The sequence below is a fragment of the Callionymus lyra genome, chromosome 6 (genome assembly GCF_982586985.1).
Source record: "Callionymus lyra chromosome 6, fCalLyr1.hap1.1, whole genome shotgun sequence".
NCBI classification, from domain to species: Eukaryota; Metazoa; Chordata; class Actinopteri; order Syngnathiformes; family Callionymidae; genus Callionymus; species Callionymus lyra.
In genome coordinates this window covers 20,847,611-20,874,454 of record NC_141823.1, presented here as the reverse complement: position 1 = coordinate 20,874,454, position 26,844 = coordinate 20,847,611, and the positions used below count along the sequence as shown (strand labels likewise).

The following is a 26,844-nucleotide window of genomic DNA, read 5'->3' as shown; positions in this document are numbered from 1 at the left end:
CCGCAGACAGCGAGCGAGGCTCAGAGAGGGAGGGAGGACAGCGGCGAGCCGCCTTCAAAAATGGCGTCTCCGGAGGAAAATTGGTAAAAATACATACATGAAAAGCGGCCTGTTTTTGATCTTCTCTGGGCTCCCTCTCGATTCGTACTTCTGACTCGACTCGACTAGTGTCTGCGTTTACGTGTTCATCCATCTGCGGACATATTTGGAGCTACATTCTCAGCACAGAAAAGGTTGTTTTATTTTCATGCGTCGTCGCTGACAGCTAGCTTCTGTTGCTAATGTAGCACAGAGAGAGAGAAGGGGGGGCGACTTCGATTTGCTTAAAAAATAATAATAATAATTCAATTTTGCGGCTTTTTCTCTGGTCGTCGACGAAGAAGAAGAAGAATGGTCGCGACCAACGTGGCCTGTCGAGTGCATTTTTGTCGTGTGCTGCTAGCAGCGTAGCAACAACTAGCCGAAAAGAAAGGGGAGGAGAGACGAAGGGGAGAAAAAAAAGGGACGCGGTCGATTCTAATGTTTGTCGGCGCACTCGCCCATCACCGGACGACCAACCAACCCCTACCATGACCCAGACCCGCTTTTGGATTAAACGCGTCGAAATGATAAACGTAAAACGCGCAGGAAAAGGAGCAAAGCTGGCTTTTTTGGGAGGTGGTTGGATTATAACCCCGTAGACCCCCCTCTTTTTTTTTTTTTTTCATCCAGCTTTCTCCTCCTCCTCCCCACCATTTCTCTTTCAATATGCTGTTTTTCACTCCCGAGGACTTGCTCATGAAACCGGAGGAAATAGCCTGATATTGAGGGCAAGAAAGACTGGATCCCGAACCCCCCTCCTCCACCTCCTCCTCCTCCTCTGCTGCGACGTTCTTGTTCCCGGTTTGCATTCATCGTTGTCCCGCATAGATGGATAGGAATTACCCGGGAACAGGGTTCGGGGATTTGGGCGCTGGAGCAGGATGGAGTTACGAGAGATCAGCAAAAGCAAGGTAAGAACCCACCTCCCCTACCCCCCATAACCCCCTCCAAAAAAAAAAAGAAGACAATGTGCACGAGCACTTCATGTAGACGGATAAACAAGAATGTCGGTGGAACCTCCATGCATAGTTGCCCCACTGAGCCATTTTTCGGGAGTGCATTGTCATCCAAACACTTGCATAGTAATAGCGTTATAAACAGGAGCGTGTCGTGGGGGTGGGCGGGGTGCAGGGAGGGAAAGGTAAGGGGATAATAATTGAGCGTGATTGACAGACATGATGATCTTTTTTTTTTTCTAAACCCGGGTGGTGTTGGAAGAGGGGGGATGTCTGGAGCGTCCACGGGAATTATTGTTCACAGTCTGCAGGGCCTGAAGCTTTTGATGGAGGCACACATTTTTTTTTAAAGGAGTGATGGGAAGTGCGTGAAGCACAGACGCAGCGAGAAGCCCCCTTGACAGACATCAAAAACCACAGACCCATTGATGCATTAAGCGGGAAGATGCATATTGCATTAAAATGAACAAATGTCTCAAAGCAGAATGAATTTAAAGGTCCATTTAGATGCACATCATCACCATCAGAGCATTAGCAATAGTTTATGAATGGTTTTAGGCAATTTTTTTGAATCATGATCCGTGTTCTTCTCTCGTTCTTGTCAAAACCTCTGTTATTTATATATTATAAGTCGCAATGATTCAACATTTAAACTCTTATCTTCCCCCACCGGTGGTGATGTGGATCACGTTCCTTTTGGACTATCGCAAGCATTTCTTGTTACCCTTGTGTTAGCCTCCATGCTAGCGCTCTGCTGCATGGAAGTCAACCGAGGCCTGTCGACTCAACATCCACTAGCTTCCACATCCAGTGCCTGTTTTACACACGAATAAATATCGATTGTATTTTAAAACCCGCTATGGTGATACATCATAAAACTTACAATTTACTCAGCAGTGAAGTTACACGTGTTGTTTTTATGAAGTATTAGCCAGTTCATGTGTACCATCCAGCTGTTAGCTTCATCAACATAATCGCTAATAGCCGAGCAGCCGTAGGAATACTCTCTACTGGTTGAATAACCATATTTACAATAGTCAACAAATGGGTTTATACTTTATAAAAATGTATCCACAGGGAGTTTATCGAGAGTGTTCTGTGTGTACAGATGCGCGCTGAGGAAGCGGCAGTGTTGCTAACACATAATCTGTTCAGACACGCACTATTGCTGTTTAATTCAAGTGATGTTTACCTGATATACATATATATTTAAGTTGCTATAACAGATGCTATAATCAGCCCAGTGTGGACAACATTTTTAAAAAATAAATCAAAATGTTCTAATTAAATTGCATTTCATGTCTGTTTTTTTTCTTCCATGAATTAAATTGGTTTAAGTCATTAGTTATGAATGAAGTTTTGCAAACTAACTTTAGTAAATATCTTGAGTTTTCTAGAAACGATCCTTAAAAAAAGCTCATGTTTAAACCATCATTGAGTATCCTCGTAATGTTCATGTGTTAACCCTGAAATTGATGTTTATACACCCCCCCCACCCCTTCTCTGTTCCTTCTCCAGTCTGGTCTATGGGAGTTCCAGATCATCACATCCAGAATCAGAGCTCCTTCACCGACAAGCATACGCCACCCCACACCCTCTGCAGGGCTATGCCACCAATCACCACCCAGGGAGCTCTGGCCAAGGCGGGGCCTGGGGAGCAGCTGGACGGAGTTTGGGTGAGATAAATGTCATACCTTCTGTCTTGCAGCCTTCAGGGGCCCCTAAAATGAATTAATGTGTCTCCCTACAAAGAAACTATTAGATAATGGACTTGGAAATTGTCTGTCATTATTAAAAATAACGTGGTTCAGGTAAGCATTAAATTTAGAAGATTTATAAAATACAATAATGTATGTTAGAATGTAACTTTATTAAAGTGTAACGTGGTGCTTGATTATATTATATATTTAAATGCATATACAAAAAGGGTAATTAAATAGTCAAATTAAAGTAAAAAAAATGTTTTTGACATTGTAAAATATAAAAACAATTATATTAAATTGAATCGGAAGACTTCTAAAAAAAAAAAGAAAAGAAAAGGGGTGTCTAATGTTAACCTGGATCAACTGGTTTAGCCACTAGACTTGCTTAGTGATGAATTTCCCTGTAGTTTGGAATGTCTATTTTAAGCGTTGTCATAAGCTGTCAGGTGCTTATACTGTTTATTTATAGACTATTGGGATTACGTCCATTATACAGTATATATATTTTTCTTTGAAAATAATAACTGAGCAAATTTCAATCTATACTTGCATATGATGCTACCATTTAGATAAAAAGTATATCAATTGTCTGCTGTGTTATCATATAAAGTTAACATCTCCCTGCTTTTCATTTTCATAAACGTATATCTGCAAAACCAGCCACACAGTTAGTTGATATCTAAAACCATTATTTTCAAGGTTGATGCACTACAATCTGTTGTTAGTCTGCCTGATTTGGCAGTTGTTTGTTTGGCCCAACATGTCCAATAACATGTCAAAGTCAAGGAATCTAAATATTTAAGACTATGTTAAGTTTGTGCATATTCCTGTGACCTATAATAGCATGTGAAATGTTGAAAGACCTATCCACAGCATGAAAAGCACTCAATCAAAACCATGCTGTTCAATGCTTTGTTAAATTCAGATTATAAGAACTGCTGATTATACTAATTAAAGACAATTTCAATTTCCACCAATTTTTTTTTTAAAGTTGGCACAAAGCTTGTAAATGATGAAACATTTTATATATGCCTTTCACAACTGTATTAAATATAATAAAACTTAATAACATGAGTTTTTATTTAATATTACTAACCATTTGTACTTATTTCTTGAATGATGTAAATCTTTCTTAGGAATTACAAAGCCTGCTCTTCCACCTTATTCCATTTTGATGCTTAAAAAATGTAATTACTTGGTAATTCAATTATGGCTCCAATCTTTGTACTCGATAAGCAACGGAACTTGAACAATTCTAAAATGAGTTATAGTCTAGTTGTTCAGCCTAATGGGAAAGATTTGAGAAATTGCATTTTCTCTTCATAATCAAATCTAGTGACCAGTTTCTCCGTAGCTATTCATTCTCTTCTGAAATTAAATATCACGTCAATCATTGCTTCTTGAGTTAGATCTTTTGACATTTAAACATTTTCCAAACGAATCACAGAAAATGAAAGGGGATTTTATTCATCTAAACGGTAAATGTGCATTACATTTGTGTCAATTTTTTTAAATGGCTAATCTGATTTTCCATTTTATTGGTCCTTAGAACATAACATGATAAACACAGAGGCCAGCATTTGAATTATTCCTCAATTTATAAAAAAGACTTAGAAGAAGAAGACGGAAGTATAGGTGTTTGCCAAGTGTTAAATCTGTGATGTTTTTTTAAAGTGTAAATTTACCCTCCAAGGTAGATTAAATGCATAATAATGAAAATAATGATAACAATAATAATACACTTATCATTGTATCAAAATATATTCGACAATAAGGGGTTGCAATTGATGCACTTAGTTATTTGTTGTTTTTCGAACCAACATTAAAAATTAATCCCTCCTCTGAGCAGAGAAGCCAAGCCCAACTTTTGATTAGTCATAATAATAATTTTTCATGAACTGGTGGTTTAATTCCACCCTCTGTGTAAGATGATATTTATTAACTGCATTTAATGTTAAACTTGCACTTTTCCTTTTTTCGACAAAGGTCTCTCTGGACTCTTTGACACTGGCCTACACCATGGAAGCCCTTCTGGACCCGATGCTTCTGTGATGAATCTGATCTCAGCCCTGGAGTCTCGTGGTCCCCAAGCTCCACCCTCTGCTTCCTCTCTTCTCTCACAGTTTCGAACGCCTACATGGCAGACAGGTGGGGCTGAATCACATCCTCCCTCTTGAGCTGACATTCTATCAGGCCCTCGGTCAATATGACATTTAAAAAAGGCTGAATACTTGTCCCTATTATCATGCTGCAACAATTATTCCCCATGCAACTGTCTTTTCCAGGGACACGGTTTTAATATTTTGAGCTTGTGTCATAAGATTTATTGTTGAATGTTGTGGATTCTAATAAATTTGTCATTTGTCTCCCTTTTTCTAACAGCAATGCACACACCTGCTCCTCCAGAATTGTTCATCTCTGGAACCCTGCCAGGCTCTGGTTCATTCCCATCCTCCTCAGCCCTCTCAGCATATCAACACCCAGCATCATTTTCAAGTCGCTCTTTCCCTCCTGCCTCTCTTTCACTCCAAGACACGCCCACATTTAGCCCAACATCCAATGGCCTACTTTCTCCCCACGACCCCCTACTACACATCAAGGCACCTTCCCAGTCAAGCCTGGGTTTTGATAGACTCTTGTCCTCGCAGGGTGCAGCTGCCTACAGGGGTAGTCAGGATCCAACAGGGGCCTCATCGGCCCAGGCGTCTTCTGCAAGGCACCTGCAATCCCATCAGTTCAACCTTCTGTCGTCGCAGCTGCAGGACCAGTCTACCCAGCTGTATAATTCCTCAGTTTTCTCATCAGCACAGGCCCAGGCTCAGTCACAGGCCAACTCGGCGCAGGATAGGGCTGTTCCCAGACAAGACAGTGTTATTAAACATTATCAACGGCCCACACCCACCCAGCCCCAGCTCTCATCCTCTGCTGCTCACTCCCTTCAGCACTACCTCAGCTGTGGAGGGGCTGGATACCAACAGATCGCTACACACCACAGACACGCTGGGCTTTCATGCAGCCCACTGGGTGATCAAAGCCCCTCATCAGACCTTAAGTCCGCCTCCCGGGGAGAGCAGTATCGGCCAATAATACAACCCGCGTATTCTTCCTCCACATCTTCCTCCTCTTCATCTGCTGGTAAAGGTACAAAAAGCAGTTCTAGCAGTGGTTACTCTTCTGCTAGTTCAGCCTCTTCATCAAGAACTCCACACACGCCCCCTTCAGCTTCATCTACCTCTTCATCTTCGTCATCGTCTTCTGCCACGCCTGGATCCCACCCATCTAACTCGATACCCACCTCTAGCTCAAGTGCAGCCCCCTCCAGGCAACAAGCCCCACCTCAGACCGCCCCAACATCTTCAGCTCCTCAGCAACAACAGCCGCCTTCCACAGCCACCTCAACACCACAATCTCTTTCCAAATCTTGTCTCTCTGGCTATGGATCCCCAGTGCCGCCTGTCAAGACACCCACTTCTGCTCTTACTGGCCAGACACCACCCCAACAACAGACCCAGTCATATTCCCCAAATCAGCCCCCAGCCTCCCACTTATCACAATCCTATGGAGGCTTCAGTTCTCCACAAGCCCAGGACCTTAGTTCTAGTGGTTCAGGAAAAGCTTATGGTAGTCTTGGCGGTCGAAGTCAATCGTATTCTACCGACTTGTATGGATCAGATTCAGCTTATGGATCACTACCATCCTCTTTAGGAGGAGCTGGCAGTCCGTCATTAGGATATAATACCACAGGCCATTCCCCTGCCCTTCTAAGGGGTTCAAGTAGTTCATCAGGGAGTGGAGGATCAGGAGGTGGTGGCAGTGGTGGTTCAGCAAGTGGAAATACTGGAGGTGGATCTGGAAACAATATGAACAGCGAGAGAGGAGGAGGTAATGGCGGATCTTATCATATGCCAGACTCTAGTCCATCCCCTTCTGGAAACTCGGCAATCATCCGTCCAGGGTTGCATTCTCCAGTTCAGGCCTGTGCCACTCACTCCCCGAGTGGAGCTGGCTCCAATAAATACATAACCTCAGTTCTCTCACCAACTTTTTTGGCATCACCACAGGGCTACCCTGACACAAGAGGTCAAAACTCTCAACCGCAATCCTACCATTCCACTTCCTCTAAAACAAAATCTGATGCACCAATGCTTGGTGTGGGTTCACAGAGATCCCAAGAGGAAGTAGATGATGATGATGAGTTCTTGATCCAGCACCTCCTGCAGGCTCAAGCAAGTCCCGCTCCTCAGGGTGGTCATCACCATTCTCAACAGCAGTCCCAACAAACATCCCAGCCAACACAAGCACAGCCCCAGTCAGTCCCGCCAACCACGGACTCTTCTAAAGGGCTGAGCTATGATATGGCAAAGTCTGAGGAAAGATACCATCCCCAGAGTGTCATACGCACTCACAGTGCCAACACCTCTACGGGAGTAGGTACTGCAGGGTCTGCAGCATCTCTATCTGGTCTAGACAATCAGTTGGAGATGTCACTAAAGAAGCAGCAACATCATCAACAGCAGCAACAACGAAGTGAACGTCCTGTTGGGAACAGTAGGGACACTAGTGGGCGAGGCAGTGCTGAACAAGTGCACTCCCACCTCCATCATCAAGAGAGTTTGAGTTCAGTTGTACACTATGGAAGGGGAGACCCTTATGGTCAACACTCTCTTGCTGCCCAACACTCATCACATGGCCAACATGTTTCATCACATTCACAGATGACATCCCACTCCCAAATGGAGCATCAGAAAAAAACACAAGAGCATTCTGATATTCCTTATCCACGGAAAACGCCAGACGTGCAAAATCAGCATTCTAAATCTACCGCTTCGCTCATGGACTCTGCCACCGACCAGTCCCATCAGTCTCCACATCTTCTTCAGTCGGTGCTGTCTCATACAACTCGCAACAAACTAGAGTCACATCAACCTCACCACAAGATGGAGTCTCACCAACAGCATCAACAACATCACAAAATGGAATCCATTCGTCTACACCAACAGCATCATACAATGGATTCTCACCATTCACAACACTCAAAAATAGATTCACTCCCCCAGCATCAATCGCACCAGAAGATGGACTCCCACCAGCACCAGCAGCACCACAAGAACGACCCGCATTCACATCATTCCCATCATAAATTAGACTCTCTTGCCCAACAGCAACACTCTATTAGCCAACAGCAAGCTGTTATGGAAAGTGCTAATGGGAGGATTGGTTCAAGTAAACATCAGGCTCAATCTCAATCACAAACCACCCAACTTCAACTGCAACTCCAGAGCCAGGCTCTTGAGGTCGCAACCGCTCATTACAACCATGGCCTGCCGTCTCATCAACACGAACAGAGCCAAGTTAAGCAGAGTTCTGTGGTGTCATCATTAGAAATGCTAGAGCGATCTCTCTCACAGACCTCCAGCGCAGATGTAGCTGCAGAAGATAGACATGGAGGAGGGAGTAGTTCTGGACGTGGAGTAAGCGGTGAGCGCCACAGACAGCAACAGCAAGATCAACGACAGCATCAATCCCACCATCAGTCTCGGCCACCCCATCACTCGCAGCAACACTCTGCATCAGAACTTCACTCATTTCTTTCTGAGCCTGAAATTGGGTTGCCTACACCTTCTCATATGCACCATCTTTCTCAACATCACTCCCAGCCCCAACAAGCAACTCATCCGAGCTCTCAGCATCAACAAACGCACTCCCACCACCCTCATAATCAAGCCCACTCGCAGCAACAGACGACACACCCCCACCACCTACCCTCTCAACCTCCAGCCCACTCTCAACCACAATCTGACCCTCAGCAGCCGCTTACATCTCAGCTCACTCCTCAGCATAGCCAGCTGGACCAACAACGATCAGAGCAGCACCAATTTGACACTGTTAGCCCTGTAGAGAAGGCCGAACAGAGTCAACAAAGTAACCGTTTTGTACCCCTAACCTCCATCTGTTTCCCTGACTCACTACTTCAGGAGGAAGATCGCTCATTTTTCCCTGGAATGGAGGACATGTTTTGTCCAGATGATTACAAGTCAAGCTGTGCCGGTGGAGCCGGCCCTGGACAGGAGGAGATGAATGACAGCCACACTGGGCAGGAAGGAATGGACTCTCTAAAAGCTGGACAGGGAGCAGGAGGATCTGGAGGTGGTGGATCAAGCTATGACATGATGGGTCACCATGGTGGTGATCAGGGTTATGAACAATACTGCCATGGCCTTGAAGAGACCAGCAACAACACCATGACGCTGGACCTTGATTCTCTAAAGGCTCATGAGCTGCCGTCCACTGTTAACACTGAACAACTTGGATTAATTCAGTCCTCAGCTATGGGAATGGGCCCTAATCCTGCTGGACCCAACAACCCAGGAACTAAACTACCCCCTGGTCAAGGTGGAGCAAGTGCAGGGACAGGTTCTGGAGGTCTGCAATCTCCTATATTTTGCTCATCGCGTCCGAAGAAACTTCTTAAATCAAGTTCATTTCACTTGTTGAAAGAGCGTAGGGATCCAAACACACTGCCCAAGAAGAGCTATGCTCAAGAGTATGAGTTTGAAGATGATGAAGATAAAGCTGACCAACCTGCTGACATCCGGTTAAACAGTCGGAGGCTTCCAGACCTTTTACCAGATTTGGTGTCCAGTTGTAGAAAGGGAGGAAGCGGATCTTTAAGTCCACTCATGGGAGACATTGATTTCTACCATTCCTCTGGCTACTCATCAATGGGTGTACATCCCATGACGTCTCAGGAAGGCCCTAAAAAAAGGGGTCGAAAACCCACCCGGCCCAAGAGGGACGGTCCTCCTAGACCCAGAGGCCGACCTCGCATTCGCCCATTGCCAGAACCCTACACACCACGTGGAATGTTGGGGGAAATGGCCGGAGGAACAGTTGGACCTGGAGGAGGTTTCAACGTGGAAGGCAGGGGCAGGGGCAGGGGTCGAGGAAGCAGAGGCAGAGGTCGAGGTAGAGAGGATATGTACTTGGAAATGAGTGGAAAAGAGCAGGAACAGATGCATCATCTCCAGCAGCAGCAACTCCATCACCAGTCTCAATCACAGCAACATGAACCCATCCCCCCGTTGAAGGTCAGTTTAACTCTTTAATCAATACAAACATACAAAAAAACTCTTTATGTAGTCACTAAATATCATTCCAACGGAAGCTACTATTACACCTACTTTTTTTTTTATAAATTACTGTTTACTTTATTGTACACCTTTGTCCATTTGTATATTTGTGGGAGATAACTGTCCTTTCTTTCATTGTAGATTAAGTTACCTGTGCCCCTGTCCACCTCTGATGCCTTGTTGAGGACAGACTCTTTGTCTGGCACAGACCCTGCATTGTCTGATGGCTCAGTAGGCTCAGCTCCATCTATTGGTTTAAGCCCAGGACCTCCAGGAAGCGCTGAACAAACCAGGAATCAAGACAAAAACAAGCAAAAAGGCGGGATGATGAGTGAAGGAGTAGATGAAGCGGTGCTGGACGAACGGGTAATTGTGCCGTCTATACAATCTACTTCTTTTTTTTTTAATAGAAAAAAGTCAGAATGAACATGTCTCTAACTCATTAAGAATATATGCATGGTTAAAAACAAATGTTTTTAAATAACATGCTGACTACAACTGAAAATCTCAATCTTTGAAACATGGTTTAAATATATATAAATTAGGACGGCCTAGTGTGTTTGACGTTGAGTATGAGCCATATTTTGATCAATGGAGTGAGTTCACATTGTGGGGCAAAACGCATGTTGCAGTAATCAAATTTAGTAAAGCTAAATCCTCTCTTCTGTCACTTTCAGGGTGATGAGAAAGACCAAGAATCCAAGGCTGGCCTTGTTGCGTTCCTAGACTTTCTCAAGACTGGGAAGAGACTGGATATCCCTCCTGGCATGGAGTCGGACAGTAGTGAAATCCTACCGTGCAAGCCTGTTGGTCTGCGGCCGCTGTCCCCTGCACCGCCTCCTCCTCCTCCACCTCCTTCTTTCGGAGACACTGAAGGGAATGGAGGACTAGCTCTTGGTCACTGTTCTAGTCCTAAGCGCTTGGAGGATGAGCTTAAGAGGAACTTGGAAACACTGCCCTCCTTTTCTTCAGATGAAGAAGATTCTGTTGGAAAAAATCAAGACCTCCAGAAGAGCATCTCCTCTGCCATTTCTGCTCTATATGATACTCCTCAGTTAACATCCAGCATCCAGACCCCAATACCTCCCTCTCCCACTCATTCAACACAGGGCTCTGGAACAGCATCGTTGCAGCCGCCAACGCTAAGCCCACAGCCTGCTATGCAGAGTTCACAGCCAGATCCTCTGTCAAATGAGCAGGGCATCCTCCAGCCAGAGGGGGAGGACATGGAGGGAAGTCAGCAAGAGGAGAATGAAGAGGAGAGAAGTGGCTCTGAAGATGAGGGAGAGTGTGACACGATGGAGGAGAAATTACACGAGATGGAAACTCTCAGTGCTTCCAAACCTGAGCGTGAGTATATGAAATTGGTTACCTTTATTTTTATTCTCATGAATTGCAAAAACATGATCTTTCTCTAAGCACAAACCTTTGCCAACTTTTTTCCACAGCACCCCATTCCGAGTCTCCTGTCGCACATACAACTCCCTCTGCCCCTCCATCACCTTCTTCCTCCTCTTCACCCTCTCATTCCCCTTTGCCTCTTATTTCAATCCCGCCATCCCCAACTCTTAAGGAGCAACAACAGAAGACTTCCCGTCCTTCAAGTCCTGTGGTTGCCAAATCTTCACCTTCGTCACCTTCAGCACTCCCTGCTGTGGCTGCCTCTCCTCCTCCTCCTCCTCCTCCTTGTGATGCTACACATCTTCTTCCATCTTCAACTCCAAAAGACGCACCTGTCAATTCTCCCGAGTCCCCTGCCTCTCCACGAGAACCCCCTCCTCCCAAGAACACCTCATTACACTTGGCTCAGAAACAAGAGGATGCAGCCATCGCAGGAGAAAGTGAGGAGGATGAGAGCGAGAGTAGTGGCGAGGGAATCTTCAGAGAGAGGGATGAGTTTGTCGTACGAGTGGAAGACATTAGGACTCTGAAGGTATGAGCTCACTCTGTTTGTATGTAAATGATCACTGCTGGATTGGGAACTGACATTTAAAATCTACCCTGACACAGCTGGCCCTGCAAACAGGTCGTGAGCCTCCGCCCATCTGGAGAGTGCAGAAAGCGCTGCTGCAGAAGTTCAGCCCAGAGATCAAAGATGGTCAAAGACAGTTTTGTGCCACAAGCAATGTGAGTTCAACCTGAAACTAACCACAGATGCTAACCTTCACTCTGCTTCCTGCTCCTACTGAAACAGCCACTTTGCAGCCGTTGTTTGACTTTTAAAATGATTCACACTTCGATTGTGGTCATCAGTGGTTGTGTTTTGTCACGTTTTATAACGGGTTCATATGTTGAACATGTTTTATTTGGGCTGACAACTAAATGTAGTTTTCTTAGTAACAATGTTTTATTTGTGATCCTGATGAACAAATTTAGCAATTTCTCAAGTGAAATAAGAATAAAGTGCTTTAAAAATATTTGTTTAAACTTAAAAAGGTTGACATTAAATTAGTTATTTAAGTTTTCAACCATCTATAGACATGTATACCTACCTACCAATGATCATTCATTGACCGATTTAAGAAATGTCACTTCAGAACTTGCTTGTTTGTTTCCAGACTAACATTTTCATTATCTGTTCTTTGTGTAGTATCTTGGCTACTTCGGGGATGCAAAGAAACGCTACCAGAGAATCTACGTTAAATTTCTGGAGAATGTCAACAAGAAGGACTTCGTCAGAGTCTGCTCGAGAAGACCATGGCGGAGAGCGACACCTGCCCTCAGGTAGATGTTTGATAAGATTGGAAGATATTTTTTTTAATTACACATGAGTGAATCACATCATTTTGTAATAATAATTATGATCACAATAATTAAAATGTTTTATGCAATTCTTCCATGTTAATTCAACAAATGCTGAGCACCATTCTACAGTAATTAAATTATCTGTTTAAGTTCATAGAATTAAGGTAGGAAACCTGCATTTTGAAGCCATTTCATGAAATTGTTATAAAGCTTTATAGCACATCTCGTATTTTAAGAATAATTGCGACAATAACGATAAGAAATTAGACATGGATGTTTGCGGCTCTTTGCACACCTAATACTAGTTTGTTTTTTTAGTTTTAGTGGTGACTTGATAGTGAACTGTGGCCTGTTAAGTATTAAGTATAAGTTAGTATTATACTTAATGTTAAGTATTAAGTATAATATAGTAGAAGTTTTAATGGTGTTTTATTCTGATGTGGCGCAGACGTCAGACCCAACCACGGATGGTGTCCCCCACTACAAACCAGGCGCAACAGAAAACTGTAGAAAAGGAAGAGAGACTGACTGTGCCTGGCCAAAATGAACAGGAGAAGACCAGAACAACCACGGTGCCAGCAGCGAAAGAACAATGTGAGAAGAAGGATTTCTCAGCCGATTTGCCCAAAACCAGAGAGAAGGAACAGCAGCCAGAGAAGGAGAAAGAGAAGCGAGTACAACCACCACAAGAGAGGCTGGAGAGGCGCGCAGCCACGACGGAAAAATCAAGGGTGAGGGAGGAGAGGAAGGTCACTGAAAAGAAGGAGAAGAATGAGCGTCCACCCAAGTCAAAACCTGCCAAGGTCAAGGTGGAACCTCCACCTAAGAAAAGGAAGAAGTGGCTGAATGACGTAGCCTCATCATCAGACTCTGACTCTTCAGACGAAGCAGCAAGCGAGAATGAGAGTAAGAGTCCGTTTGTATTTCATGTTTTAGGATCTTTATACAAGCTAAAGCTTGGTGGACTGAACTGATGTATAAGACACGCAATAGTTGAATATTTGCCTTATAGGACTGTTTCGTTTTATTCTGAAAAAAAATCTTATCATTAAAGATGTGTTAGTTTACATCCCATTTAACATTTAAATAATTTAGCCAACATCATAAATACCTCACAATTTTGAAAATACTGTACATACTCGTAGCTGCGCAGTTATTTGGCATGTTTTATTTGTTTTAATTTTTAGTCTTGAGGTTTAGCAATCTTATAGAACACAATGTTTTGTGGTCTGCTCAGGGAAGACGCAACCGGGGGCCTCATGTGAAAACGAAAAACTCAATTTCCTGAACTGAACTGATGGCGAGACAAATGATAATTTAATTAAAGAAAATCCCTAAATAAAACCATGATACATAGTATGTATCTGTCCAAAAATTAATGGTCACTTGAATTGATTGAAAATGGTTTTACAATATTGTATGTTTGTCAGGTGACATTGCATGTTTCTGTTTCGGTCATTTATTAATTTGTTGCGGTCAAGTCTGAAGGGACAATATTTAAATACGTGAACACAAATATGCATAAATATGACCCTCGTAACTGAAATAATAAAATCTCATCTCTAAGTCTAATAGGCAACACAGTCTGTGACATCTGCCTAATATTATTTCTGTGCTTTCAGTGCCTGTGAAAGGTGGCGTCAACAACCGTGCAATGAGGGAGATGTTCAGGAGCTACGTTGAAATGCTTGTCAGTACTGCCTTGGACCCTGACATGATACAAGCTCTTGAGGACACGGATGGTGAGAGCCGTTCGGATCAATGATCAACTAGTTTCAAAATTGTGAACACATTTTAAATGAGAAATTATAACAGGTGGATGGGAAACGTAAACAATCTTTCTGTTTTCCCATCAGATGAGCTTTACCTCCCCCCAATGAGGAAGATTGACAGCATTATCAGCGAACAGAAGAGAAGGTTGTTGAGGAGAGTCAGCATGGGCTCTCAGCACCAGGTAACCTGCACGCGTTTCACTAGAAAGAAATATTGTTCTAGAAAATAAGAAAAAATGTGGTGTGGACAGCGTTGATCTTGTAAACGGACTAAAAGGTTTAAAAAAACAAACCCTTTGTGTTACATCAGGAGTTGATGCACGCGTACCCCCAGATGAACACTGACTCAACAGGCTCAGGAGCGGTAAAGCTGCGGCTCAGCGGTGACGCATACAATCGGAAAACGCTCAACAGAGTGAAGAAAACCCTGCCAAAACCACAGGTACCGTAGCCTGTGATGACCTGCTTAAGATATGACTATGAATGTCTTGAGACACCTGCATTTGTTACATTGTATATATGGTAAATTCATGACTGACAAAAAATCCAATTTTGTAAATATTATCAATGAAGTTCTTCGTACACACAAGCTGCTAAAACATGTGAGATTTGCCCAGTGTCTGTTATTGGGATGAGCTTTACTTTCTTTTTTCTCGATTCATTCTCAATTTTAACTTCTGCCTAAATACACATTTAAGAAGCTAGCGTGATTGAAAAGTAAATCAGTGTATGAATGATGTAGTATATATACTGTTATATATATATATATATATATATATAAATATTAAACTATATTCTTAATTGTCCTTGGTTAGCAATAGTCTAAAAAAAAAAGAATCTGTGTATTTTCTTTACAATTTAAGTAGTTTTTTGTTAATTATGCACTGAACCACTAAAGTGTTTCACAACAATTAAGAGTTGCTAAAAAGTTGTCCCTTCTGTTCCTAATTAATGGATTCTATTCATGCAGTTATTAAACATAAATGGTGTAGCATGTTGTGCAACCAGGGGAGTTCCACAGATACGAGCTAAAGAAGGTGTTAATTACAGGGATTTCCGTGACCTCTTGGTTTTATAACTTTCTCTCACAGTATCCAAGTATGTTATAAAGTATAAATATAGAAAAACTGGAATCCCTAATGGACGTTAAGAGTCGATGAAATCTCATTGAAACGTGGTCTCACTTTTGATTTTTCTTTTTGTTTTTCATAGGACCTAAAACTGTCTGCTGAGTCATATCGAATCTACAGTCTCTACCACTCCCTGCACCATTATAAGTACCACACCTTCCTGCAGTGCAAGAAAGAGGTACGTGTCCTCGACCTCAAGTATCAAATGATTGGAAGATGGAAACCTCGTGGTAGAGAAAATATGTTATTGTTCATATTAAAAAATGTTTTTTTTTTTGAGAGAATTGCATTGATGTGAAAAAATATATAATTTGTTTTGTTTAGTTTCTGTATTCATAAAGAAATTGCCTTTTAATGTACCAATCCATCCCTTCATCATCCCTCGGGTGGACTTGTTGTGGTCAACTGTCAGAACTTAATGTATCAGAATCAATTTCAATTTTTTTAATGCACTGTGTGTATCCATGTACAATGAAGGAATCAAACTCCTCCACAAGTCGACAGACAAATATCTGATTTACCTGCTTCAGAAAAGATGAAATGTGCAGCCTTCATTCTGTGACTTTAAAATGTGATTATTACAAACCCTCATTTCAAATGTTGTCTTCTCTCCCAGACCCACACGATTGAACAGGCAGCAGAGGATCCAGGCCAGGAGGAGGTGGTGCAGCAGTGTATGGCCAACCAGAGCTGGCTGGACACACTCTTCAGCTCCTTCATCGAGCTGCTCACTCTCAGCACCAAAGCTTGAGCTGATGAAGTTGATAAAAGCAGGACACATGCGGAAGATTAAAAAAAAAAGAAAGAAAAAGCAGAAAGAGACGGAACCTGATGTACAGCCCCCCGACCCTTCTTCGAATCTCTGGAGTATTTTTTGAGGCCCGTGACGGACACAACAGGGTCTGACCCTGTGACCTCGGACACTGTTCTTTTTCTTGTTGTTGATCAATGGCTAAAGAAATGAGCTCGTGCAAAGACAGACCCTCCCGGAATAGGGTTAATGGGTCAAGATTACCATTGTGAGGATGAAACGGAGGAGTCGGAACGCCAAGTCAAAAGGAGGAGCCACTAGCATCTTGTTAACTGTGCGTCATAAGGACAAAGAGAAACTATTACTGCTTAGTTTTTACATAAATTATTTTTTTGAAAAAACTTGACATCCAGTGTTGGCTTTTAAGATGAGCGGACGATGGTGAGAATGCTTTTTAATACGAGTGTGGCGCGATGGCAGACTCATCCATGGCCTGTAACAATAGACGCTCTCATCTTGTGCTACGTGGAGGGCAGCGCCGGTCGACTGTGTGATAATATATAAACACATTTTTATTATTTATATCAGGAGGTTTTTAACTTAAACTCTCACATGCGCTGCGCTGCTGCCCTGACCTTCCTCTCATGCTTTTGAAAACCATCCACAGGTTCAGTATACACCAGTAACCCACATATCCGAGTTGTCTTCCCCTCTGTACGCAGAACTGACGTCAAGACCGAACTATTGTATCAAATACAGTTGGTGTAAAATAAGGAAGGGGGAAAATGAAAATCTATTGTATTGTTGTCGTGCTTCAGTTTAACCTCCATTCATGCAGGTGCAAGGTTTAAAAAAAAAAAAAAAATGTTGTCTCGTCATTTCCCACAAGGGAGGAAGTATAAATGGGTAATATTTAAAAACAGTCACTTCATTTTTATCATTTTGATGTAGGTTCATACGATGAATTATTTTGAAAACAATCTAATTTTCCATGAACACCGGGGATTGGGGAAGGGGTTAAGTTGTAAATATTGTACAGTTCTTGATGAAATTCTTTGTCCTTCTGTACATTAACTCTCCTGTATTTGAGAAACAAATAAAACCTTCCAAAATGATTCACTCATGTCTGTCGTAAGTGTGAGTATAAGTAAGTCATTTTTATTTGCATAGCGCTTTTCTAGACCAGGGTCACAAAGCACTTAAATAATCAAAACAATATTCAATAAAGTATATACTTTAAAGATCAAGATAAAACTGCTAACACAACAGGAGTTCCAGAAAATCAGGGAAAAGCCTGAACAAATAAAAACGTCGTTGGAGTCAGTAGACTCCATCCTATATTATATATATATATATATATATATATATATATATATATATATATTGTTATATTATAGCCTGTGTAAAGAACCAAAATATCGTATTTATAATTTTAATTTATAACAAAGTTTTTTGTTGGATTTTAAATGGGTTTTATAGGGGAATTTAAAGCAAGAAAATATGTTGGGAGTTTTCGTTAAAACTATTTAAAATACCTCGGAAAAAAAACCCTAATCCTACGAGCCAATAGGGAGCCTGCATTTCCTTCCGTGAAGATGTGACGTCATAGTTTGGAAACCGAAACTGAGGCGCTTGAGTTTCCAATGAGAGCTCGAGCGGACAATAACCACTGGAGTAGAGAGTTGAAAGACGATCTTTAGGTGAGCAAACTCTTCTTTATTTCACAATTTGTCAACCGCCATGTTCGCCGTCTTTGGCTGCTCGACGTTAGCAGCTATAAATAGTTAGCACTCGTGTATTTGCTGAGTTGCAAGACCAGGTGAATGGATGTTTATATGACAAACATGGAACGATGTATAAGTTAATATATGAAATATTCACGTATGATAAAATGGAGATAGTAGCTGGTAAACCTTATGTTGCATCAACACGATAATAATAACGCTTATATGGTTTTATATTGTATACTGAAAATACCACAATTATTTTACAAAGAAGTATGTAAATTGGCAAATAAAGATGACGTAAATAATCTATTAGATTAGATCAAATGTGCGAAAAAATGTAGAGATTGACTGAGTAGACGCCATCTTTGTTGTGTTGCAACAGCAGCTGACTGGTATTGTCTTGTTTGTATGTCACACTGAACATTTAAAAAAAACTGTGTTTTCCAAGGATGTCCCATCACCGGCAGCTGTTCATCCCCTGGCTGCGGCAGCAGATCGACAGCCAAATGTTTCCTGGAGTCCGTTGGACGAATCCAGAGAAAACCGAGTTCTGCATCCCCTGGAAACACGCGCTGAGACACGACTCCACTGACACCGATGTTCTCGTCTTCAAGGTGAGATCTCTCAGCGGCGATGGTCGATGCTGGCCGGTCTCAGGTCGAACATGCTTGCGTGGATCTCCTCTGGGTAATCCAGTTTACTCCAGTTTACTCCAGTCCAAGCAACACAGAAGTTGATTGAATGAATAAACATAACATAGTTTTCAAGTGTCATTCCATTCCCTGTGAATTGAGAGAAATACGTTGCTTGGATCTTAAATTAAAGCAAAACATATTTTTTTGTAAAGTCTTGCATTTGGGTAATTTAAGTTGTCACAGCAATTTCATAAAAAAAAGACTAAAAATAAATGCCCATTAATTGAAGACTAAAAATAATAATACATTGAATAAAACGATTATGATTATATTATAATATTTATCATATAAAAACGCATAAAATGAAATCAACACAACAAAGAGTAAAGTAATGATAAATATATCAACAACAATAGACATTAGTACACAGTCCGTCCGTCCTGCAGTGTGGTTGAATTTTTTTACTGAAGATGATGCTCAGTGCCATCAGAGTTTCATGCCAGTGGTTGTTATGCCCACTACTTAATTCAATTCAACTTCATTATTTATAAGATGCAGGAACCGGAACAGACACAGATACCGTCTTATGTGTCTTGATCTTTTAAAGTATTTATTTTAACTGTGTATTGTTTTTTGATCGTTAAAGCACTTTATGACCCTGGTCTAGAAAGGCGCTTCAGAAATAACATTTACTTACTTACTCACTTACCTGTAGTAACATTTGTTGGCAGTCACTGTGTCACACAGGATGCAAAATCTCAACCTCAGTCCAAGTCTTTAAAACAATTGAGATATTCATTTCTCCTTTTTCACGAAAGTATTTTCTAACATGGCAAAAAAGGTTGTAATACTCGCATGCTTTGTTTATTTTTGGTTAAAATGTAAAACTACGAACACAATTTGTGAAATATATTACATGTCGAGATTTGTTAGAGACTTAAATTGGTGGTTCAGTATACTTGCAAAATTGTGACAAACTTGAATGGCTTCTAACCAACACAGATCCTTTGCCATGTTGATTTGGATCGACACCAAAAAAATATATACTAACTGCCTTTCTCTCCGGTACCCGAGGCCTGGGCGGAGGTCAGTGGTAACGGACAAGCGCACGGAGACCCCTCCATCTGGAAGAGGAATTTCCGCAGCGTCCTCCGAGTCAAAGGCTTCAAGGTGAAAAATGACAGCAAGAACGTAGATGTGAACCCACACAAAGTCTATCGCTGGCCTGCAGATTCAACACAGAGTGGTGAGGAACTTTCACAAGCTTTAAAGTTATTATTTTATCAGATAATGGTTGAAAACTGTTGCCGAACTACCCTACTGTCGGGTGAAACGAGCTAGCTACGAGTTATTGTTGTGAGGTGTGTCTCATCTTATCTAAAAGATGAATACAAACCTCCGACTTTTATTTCATAGTCTGTACCAAAAGCATTTGACCAAATGGTTCCTAAGGGGATTTTTTGTATCCTTAAACCCTGATAAGTTTACATTTGTGTTGCTTTCTTCAGGTAATCCGTTTCCTCACATTGTTCAAAAAATGAATTGTGTGCGTTTTTTCTACAGTGAACTTGTCGCCTGCTTCAAATAATGGAGCGGAGCCGGTTATGTTTGGGGAGTATCCTCTTCCTGTTCAAGAAGTGAGTGTTTTAAAGAACATGTTTGTTTGTGTTTTTGGACCTTTTTCCGTGTCAGAAACCAAATCTGTGCATCTGTTTTCAGACCCAACATGTCGAAGACTATAGCGAGCTCTTCCTTCCACAACAAGGTGTGTTCCGAGTGTTTTAAACATGACATGAAGTAAACTCTTCTTCCTTGTTAGAAACCGTGTACGAACCCGACATTCTCCAGTTGTCTCTACAGGGGCTCGATCTTGGGCCCCCAACAGGTACAAACATGCAACAAGAAAAGAAAACGGCTTCTTTTGCTCAGAAGTCTGAACTTTTTTCGCAGGGAGCCCAGATGACTCCGAGCGTCTTGCTGAGCAACAGCAGCTACAAAATCACTCCGTGATTGGTGCTCAGGCGTCGCCCCAGCAACCGCAGTTTCCACTAACATTCCAGGATGCCATCAGTGAGGCTGTGTCGCCCGGGCAACCTGCGATCGGGGGGGCAGTGGGAGGACCCGGCGACGAGCAGTGGGGGATGCAGATCAGCGACACTTTTAAAGAAACCATCAATGGCGATCAGTTCAGTAAGTAAAGTCGCTCGTCCAAACATGTAATAACATAAATGTATGGGTTGTTACAGCGCGTTTGTTTCGCCTCCGCAGAAACCCAATTCCAAATAATTGTCCTGTACAAAGGGAAGAAGGTGTTCGAGCAGCTGGTGGAAAATGAAGCTGGATTCTGTTTGGTGTACAGGTGGAAATGAATAGAGGATAAAGAAGAATACACAACTAAAAAGAAAATTCTTAACCATTCTGTCTCCACTCCAGGCCTGAGCAACGCGGTCCAGACGTGGATCCTGAATCGGGCCTCACTTTGGTCTCTCTGCCCAGTCCTGGAGCCATGTTCGATCAAAAACAAGCCCACATGACCCAGAACATTTTGGACAAGCTGGGTGTCGGTTTGGAGATAAGGTTGTTGAACAATGTCATCTGTGGACGGCGGCGCGGTGAAACCAAAGCCTTCTGGAGCCTGTCAAAGTCCGACCCGAGCCGACAGCCGCAGGAGGTCTCCAAACACAGCCAGCAGCCCCTCTACCACATCAAGGAGTTTATCGAAAGTAAACTTAAGCGCTGTCCTTGCTTGTGTCTGCGTGTGTCGTTAACTCTCCTGCCTCTTCAGGGTTAAAAGGCTTCATCGCCGGAGAAGGGGAGTGTTATCCCTGCTCCTTGTTCCTCTGCCTCGGAGAGAAGTGGCCCGATCCAGACAACAGGGGCTGGTTCAAGAAGCTCGTCACAGTGGAGGTGACTCCGTTCGTACTCTTTCAATCCTTCCTAAAGAAGTGATGCTGAAGAATAAACGTCTTTCAGGTGGTTTTCACTTCGATGGAGTTACTCAAGAACTTGGCTTTGGAAGTTGGCGCCTCCTCCCTGAAGTCTATGGAACTGCAGCTATCACTGGATGAAATGATGGAAATACTTTGATGTTTTTGGCAGAAAAAAAACACTTAAATGCATCAATTCTAGAGGTTAAGTAATTTTGCTGCTCTTAATTATTCCTTCATAATTATTTCCGTTTCGAGAATTGAACCAGAGGAGGGATTTTAACTTCAGGATATAATGGTTGCTAATCTTAAATCAAATGGAAATCAAGATTTATTAGCAGGGTTAACCACTAGATGTCACCGGATTGTCGTGTTAAAATCTATAGTAAAGGTAATTTTGTGATCTGGTTTGTATGTCTGTTCATCCACTTTGTTCAGCTCATACTCCAGGACTCATCCCTGGAAATGTGCCCCCCCCCCACACACACACACACACGTACACGTGTATCATTCACAAACATAAAATGTAGTTGCAAGTTAGCAGGATTTTTATTTTCAAGTTGAAATGTTAACTTCTACTATCAATAGAACCTTTAATTCAAGGGAATATTTGAGACAGATATCGGGGAAGTAACGAGGTCAGTCAGTCGGACCCTCCGTCTTCATCTGGCTCAGCCTCAGCATCGTCAGTGACCCCAGCATCCAGTCCAGACATGGGGACCAGCTTCCCCTCCGCGTCCACTCCCATTGGCTGAATGATGTTGTCTCTGCGAGATTGAAGGTGGTTATGTTAAATTGTTGAAGGTCAACTAATGTGTTGATTTAAATGGATCTTGTAACTCTATTAGACTCATCAGTATGTGTCTGTTTGTACAAAACTCTGTATCTATCTATAACCACACCCACTCTGCTGTGATTGGTTAAAACATTGAGGTTTGTCCCTGCACATCAACAATCCAGGAAGTCTCCATCTCCAAGGGACTCGTTGTATAAACAAAGCGTGGAGTGATTACAGCTATAGGAGGAGTTAAGCCATTATTACCACATACTGGACTCCACTCTCGTAACCTCTCGTTTGCTGAGATTTCAGATGAGGGAGAACTTTATAAAGTAATGACTTAAAATATGGTCATGATGAGGGACTTACTGCATCTCGGAGAGGAAGACTTCAACAGTTAAAACGTGAGTCAGGAGCGTTTTTACATTTGTCCCACTTTAATGTCAAATTTCAGTGTCACCACTGACCTGGACAGCTTGTTGAAGAGCATGATCAGCCTCTTGGCCTCCTCCTCCTTCTCCTCCTCCGTCATTCCCTCCATAGGGTCCGGCTGCTCTTCCTCCACTCGCCCCGTCACCGGATTGATTCGGCTTCTCATCTGGAGGTACTCCTCCGTGTCCGAGTCCGAGTCACTGGAGTACTTGGTGTCTGCGGTGGAACTCCTGGTCCTCTGTCCGCCCAGAAGCCCCCTGGTGGCCAGCAGTCCGGCCGCGTTACCGTAGCCGGTGTACTTGACGAAGCGCCTCACTGGGTGTAAGACCAGATGGGTGAGTCAGGCGCCTGGTGATGGGTGAGACAGCAGTGTTACCGTTCTCCTTGCAGAGGACAAAAATGAGGTCGGCCGCACAGTGTTTGACGTCCGTGTCCAGGTGGGTCATGAGACGAATCAGACGGCTCTTCACTGTGGAACCTTCCTCTGGACGCTGTGACACGTCTCTCAGTGGAGGCAGGATCTAGGGCAGGAGTGACAAACAATCAAAGCTGGCAAACAATGTGTTCCTTCTGGTCCTCATTTTACTGTTACTGTAAGCATCAGTATTATTGTTGACATTGATCATCTATGTTCCTTATCTTATATTAAAGACTGGCGACCTTATAGGTCACCATATGAACATAAACATGAAATTCATTCATTCTTTCTTCAGAGAGACGACAAGTCTTATCGTTACATGATTCCTGATGTAGTGGCGCGTCTCTTTGTGAGCGCGGCAGCTCTCGGTCAGGAGGTTGAGGATTGGCGTCAGTTTCTCCTTGACCTTATCTCCCTGTGGAGGCAAGAGACAAGCAGGAGACACCATCAGCTGCTGGCTTCATCAAAAAAAACAACCATCACCAACTGTTGATTATTAACGGTGATCTCGTGAAAGAAGACACATCCGTACCGCCTCAAGTCTTCTTTCCATGAACATCAGCAGGATGTGGACACAGTCCATGTTGACGCCCTGGTGCTGCTCAGAGCTGCTCTCCAGAGGCACCACGACCAGCACGTCCAGACACTGGAGAGGGATCGCTGACAACAGGTTGACAGTGTGGCTGATTGAAAAATAGCATCACAATTTTTTATTGGTTAAATTGAAACAATAGAAAATCAGTCTCTTTGAGATCATGAGATCGAGTCGGAGCCATATTAATAATATATGTACAACACATTGAGTTAGAACAACCATCACAGTGTGTGAATCGACAATCTAAAATTGTTTTTTTCATTTGGGTCTGGTGCTCACCCCTGCAGTTCATCAGTGTCCTCCTCCAGTGTACACTTCCTCAACAGGCACAGCCGCAAAATGGCCACCAGGTGTCGGTATAGTGCCGCGTCAGCCTGAAGGTAAATCGATTAACACAAATACATTATGTGAGTAATAATAACATTAGCGTAAATCTCAGACGAATCTACCCTTCTATCTTTCTGCCTCACAAATGTTGACTCACATCACTCGGCTCTTTCCCGTGGCTGCTGTGGGTAATGTTGAAGAGGATCTTCAGTATCTCAACAGCCTGCTGAGAAACTTCCAGGGAAATAGGCAGTTCTGCTGGACTCAACACACAATGATTTGGCTCCTTCCACTGGACCTCCAGAGTGTTCTCCAGAGCTGCAGTGAGGATGGAGACTCCCCCCTCCTGGTGGTGGAAGGACATTCACACCTTCAATGCCATTCATTTTTCATCCTCCTGCAGATTTAAAGTTCACTCTTCAGGTGTTGGTTACCTGCTGCAGCTGAGTGCTGAGCTCTGGTCGTAGAGCAGTGACCAGGAACATGAGTCTCAGCTCATAGAATTGAATGCTGGAGAGCGGCGAGCAGCCGGTGCTGGAGAGGAGACGCTCTCTCAGGCCACTCATGAGGCTGTTGGAAATTCACAACCAGTTAAATGTCTTGCATCTTGTGGAGACTGTAAAACATAATCTGAGTAAAAACTAAATGCAAATACATTTGTATCATTTAAAAGTTGTAACTGTTACTCTTACGAGTGGTCTGACAGTCATGACTCATGTAGTTAAACTCTCAAGCTATCATTTTTATGACGCTCTTCACTAGTAACCACAGAGTCTGTGTGTGTCATGTGACCACTAAACAGTTTTACAGCAATGGGTCAGAGACGGTTTTATTTCATGAGGAGCTGAAAGACTTGTTTGGAAAAGTTATGACGTTGCAGTTGCACTACTCTGACACATGGTGGTGCCAAAAACAATATTTTAGAATGTATGTATTGTCGTTTTAATTGTGAATTCAAATTTTCTACCACTTCAACTGATATAAAGTGTGAGTGCCGGTTAAATCTGTTAAAGTGGTGACATAAACACAGAGCAGAACATGTGCTTGATGATATCCCACCTGAGAGAGCTGAACCGCTCCTGAGCCCAGCTGCTGTTATAAACCACATTACACAGCACTTTCAGAGCCTCTTTCCTTTGAGCCTCTTCTCCTGGTTCTTCCTCCCCCTCGTCGCCATCATCCATCTTGCTCTCTCGTCGGTCCTTCCTCCCTCGTTCCAACACTTTGTGATGGAGGTTGTCCTTATGCATTTCATTGATGCTCGGCCTGTGGCTTTCAAACAAGGTCATGCTCTCTAACTCGCCGCTGTTGGCCACGCTGGAGTCGCTCTTGGCGTCATCATCAAACACAAGCGCTTCTTCTTCACACGGTTCACAGGGTTCGGCAACGCTCTCCGCCTCGTCGCTGTGACACTCGGTCACTTTAGTGAGAGAAGAGATGATGTTGTTGTAAAAATCAGAATCGGGGTCACTGGCTTCACCACACTCATCACGGCTGGAGAGACCAGCCAGCTTGGCCAGAGTCAGGAGAGCCTCGTCCGTCACCAAGGGCCCCAGAACCTTCTTGTCCCTTGAGAGAATCCTCAAGGTCCGTAGAGACACTCTCAAGAGAAGACATGTGACCTCGGATCTTATGAACCTCACAAGGACAACAGCTAAGGTCTGAAGGCAAGCACAGAAAAAAGCCTTAAAAATTGCATTTATAGAAATAATTGAAGATGTCTTTACCTGTCGCAGGATGAGGCTTCGATCAACTGGCTCAAATTCATCACAGTCTGAGTCAGAATCAGAACTCTCCTTCACTTTACTCCTCCTGAACTAATACACGAAGCACAGGACGTTTTAATGGTACTGCAGTTACTCCTGGATACCAGAGTCTAAATTCAGAGCTTAGCATTTGTGCCTCAAATACATGTTTTTCGGAGGATTTTTGACTTAGCAGTTATAAAAACTAAACTTTTTATCTGTACAGAATTGTTTTTCAAAAATACACATATTTAATTATGCATACTTTTACTGTGTGTCATCAAACTTTATTTTACATGCATTAACTGGTTTCTTTCTTAAAAATGATGGCGCAGGAAGCCTATCATTCGCTAATAGGTAATAAAAAAGGGAAATGTTGGTAAGAGTGATACAAATAATCCCCTTGTATGAGGAGGCAGGGTGTAAGAGGGATAATATGCTCCATAATTCATATATCTACGGTATATATCAGGATAAGTCATTATAAAAAGTACCTCTTCCAGTTTCTTTTGCTGTAGTAGAGTTCACAGGGCAGCAGGAGAAAAACAGTTAATGAAGGGTAAGAATTGTTATTTGATGTCAATGAAAGCATTGAGAAGTTGTTGCAGTGTAGAAGATTAATACAGCAGGAACTCTAACCATGGAGAGAAAGTGAGAAGAGAGTTGGAAGAGATGGAGTGAGTTTGAATGAAGAATTTGGTGACATGGATGTCAGAGGTTTGCAAAGCAGAGAGAGTTAAAGAATTATTCACGTCAAACCTACTTTTCTTTTGTCCCTCTCTTCTACATCGAAGAAGAAGCACTGAGCAAACTGCAGGAGAGAGCGGTAGACGTTACCTGTCGTGAGTTATGACTTTCATGTGATGTAAAGTCCACGTGGAGTTACCTCGTTGTTAAACTGCTGCAGTTTATCCAGAAGACCATTTTCATCAGCCTGTCTAATGCAGCGAATAATCCCTTCCACATCCACGTCCATGCTTCCCTCACACAAA

The 26,844-nt window shown here is 42.8% G+C and overlaps 3 protein-coding genes across 3 annotated transcripts; 2 read left to right on the top strand and 1 right to left on the bottom strand.

Moving 5' to 3' along the window:
- On the top strand, positions 1-17,383 carry prr12a (proline rich 12a). Its single transcript, XM_087794170.1, has 15 exons — positions 1-992; positions 2,556-2,713; positions 4,727-4,888; positions 5,123-9,828; positions 10,012-10,236; positions 10,548-11,220; positions 11,319-11,803; positions 11,881-11,997; positions 12,461-12,594; positions 13,064-13,521; positions 14,238-14,357; positions 14,472-14,569; positions 14,698-14,829; positions 15,600-15,695; positions 16,134-17,383. The coding sequence occupies exons 1-15, from the start codon at positions 910-912 to the stop codon at positions 16,266-16,268; spliced, it is 7,782 nt and encodes a 2,593-aa protein (XP_087650296.1). The 5' UTR covers positions 1-909; the 3' UTR covers positions 16,269-17,383.
- Positions 17,384-17,863: 480 nt separating this feature from the next.
- irf3 (interferon regulatory factor 3) lies at positions 17,864-21,960 on the top strand. Its single transcript, XM_087794169.1, has 11 exons — positions 17,864-17,968; positions 18,444-18,609; positions 19,705-19,876; positions 20,194-20,267; positions 20,350-20,395; positions 20,450-20,515; positions 20,581-20,820; positions 20,899-20,989; positions 21,064-21,353; positions 21,416-21,537; positions 21,604-21,960. Exons 2-11 carry the CDS (start codon positions 18,445-18,447, stop codon positions 21,715-21,717), a joined length of 1,380 nt encoding a protein of 459 aa, XP_087650295.1. The 5' UTR covers positions 17,864-17,968; position 18,444; the 3' UTR covers positions 21,718-21,960.
- Positions 21,961-22,072: 112 nt separating this feature from the next.
- LOC148077515 (chaperone Ric-8A-like) lies at positions 22,073-26,844 on the bottom strand. Its single transcript, XM_087794168.1, has 13 exons — positions 26,739-26,844; positions 26,616-26,663; positions 26,347-26,364; positions 25,835-25,924; positions 25,167-25,768; positions 24,542-24,677; positions 24,265-24,453; positions 24,060-24,154; positions 23,718-23,868; positions 23,505-23,600; positions 23,144-23,288; positions 22,803-23,082; positions 22,073-22,324 (listed from the first exon to the last, which is right to left on the bottom strand). Exons 1-13 carry the CDS (start codon positions 26,826-26,828, stop codon positions 22,201-22,203), a joined length of 2,064 nt encoding a protein of 687 aa, XP_087650294.1. The 5' UTR covers positions 26,829-26,844; the 3' UTR covers positions 22,073-22,200.

Excerpts from the sequence above, each read along its gene's own strand:
- prr12a (XM_087794170.1), top strand. The coding sequence starts at position 910 with ATGGATAGGAATTACCCGGGAACAGGGTTCGGGGATTTGGGCGCTGGA. Across the intron at positions 9,829-10,011 it reads AACCCATCCCCCCGTTGAAG|ATTAAGTTACCTGTGCCCCT; the intron begins GTCAGTTTAACT and ends CTTTCATTGTAG. Across the intron at positions 14,358-14,471 it reads AGCTCTTGAGGACACGGATG|ATGAGCTTTACCTCCCCCCA; the intron begins GTGAGAGCCGTT and ends TTTTCCCATCAG.
- irf3 (XM_087794169.1), top strand. The coding sequence starts at position 18,445 with ATGTCCCATCACCGGCAGCTGTTCATCCCCTGGCTGCGGCAGCAGATC. Across the intron at positions 20,516-20,580 it reads CGATCTTGGGCCCCCAACAG|GGAGCCCAGATGACTCCGAG; the intron begins GTACAAACATGC and ends CTTTTTTCGCAG. Across the intron at positions 21,354-21,415 it reads CATCAAGGAGTTTATCGAAA|GGTTAAAAGGCTTCATCGCC; the intron begins GTAAACTTAAGC and ends CTGCCTCTTCAG.
- LOC148077515 (XM_087794168.1), bottom strand. The coding sequence starts at position 26,828 with ATGGACGTGGATGTGGAAGGGATTATTCGCTGCATTAGACAGGCTGAT. Across the intron at positions 23,869-24,059 it reads GACACTGATGAACTGCAGGG|CCACACTGTCAACCTGTTGT; the intron begins GTGAGCACCAGA and ends TTTTTCAATCAG. Across the intron at positions 22,325-22,802 it reads CTCTTCAACAAGCTGTCCAG|AGACAACATCATTCAGCCAA; the intron begins GTCAGTGGTGAC and ends TCAATCTCGCAG.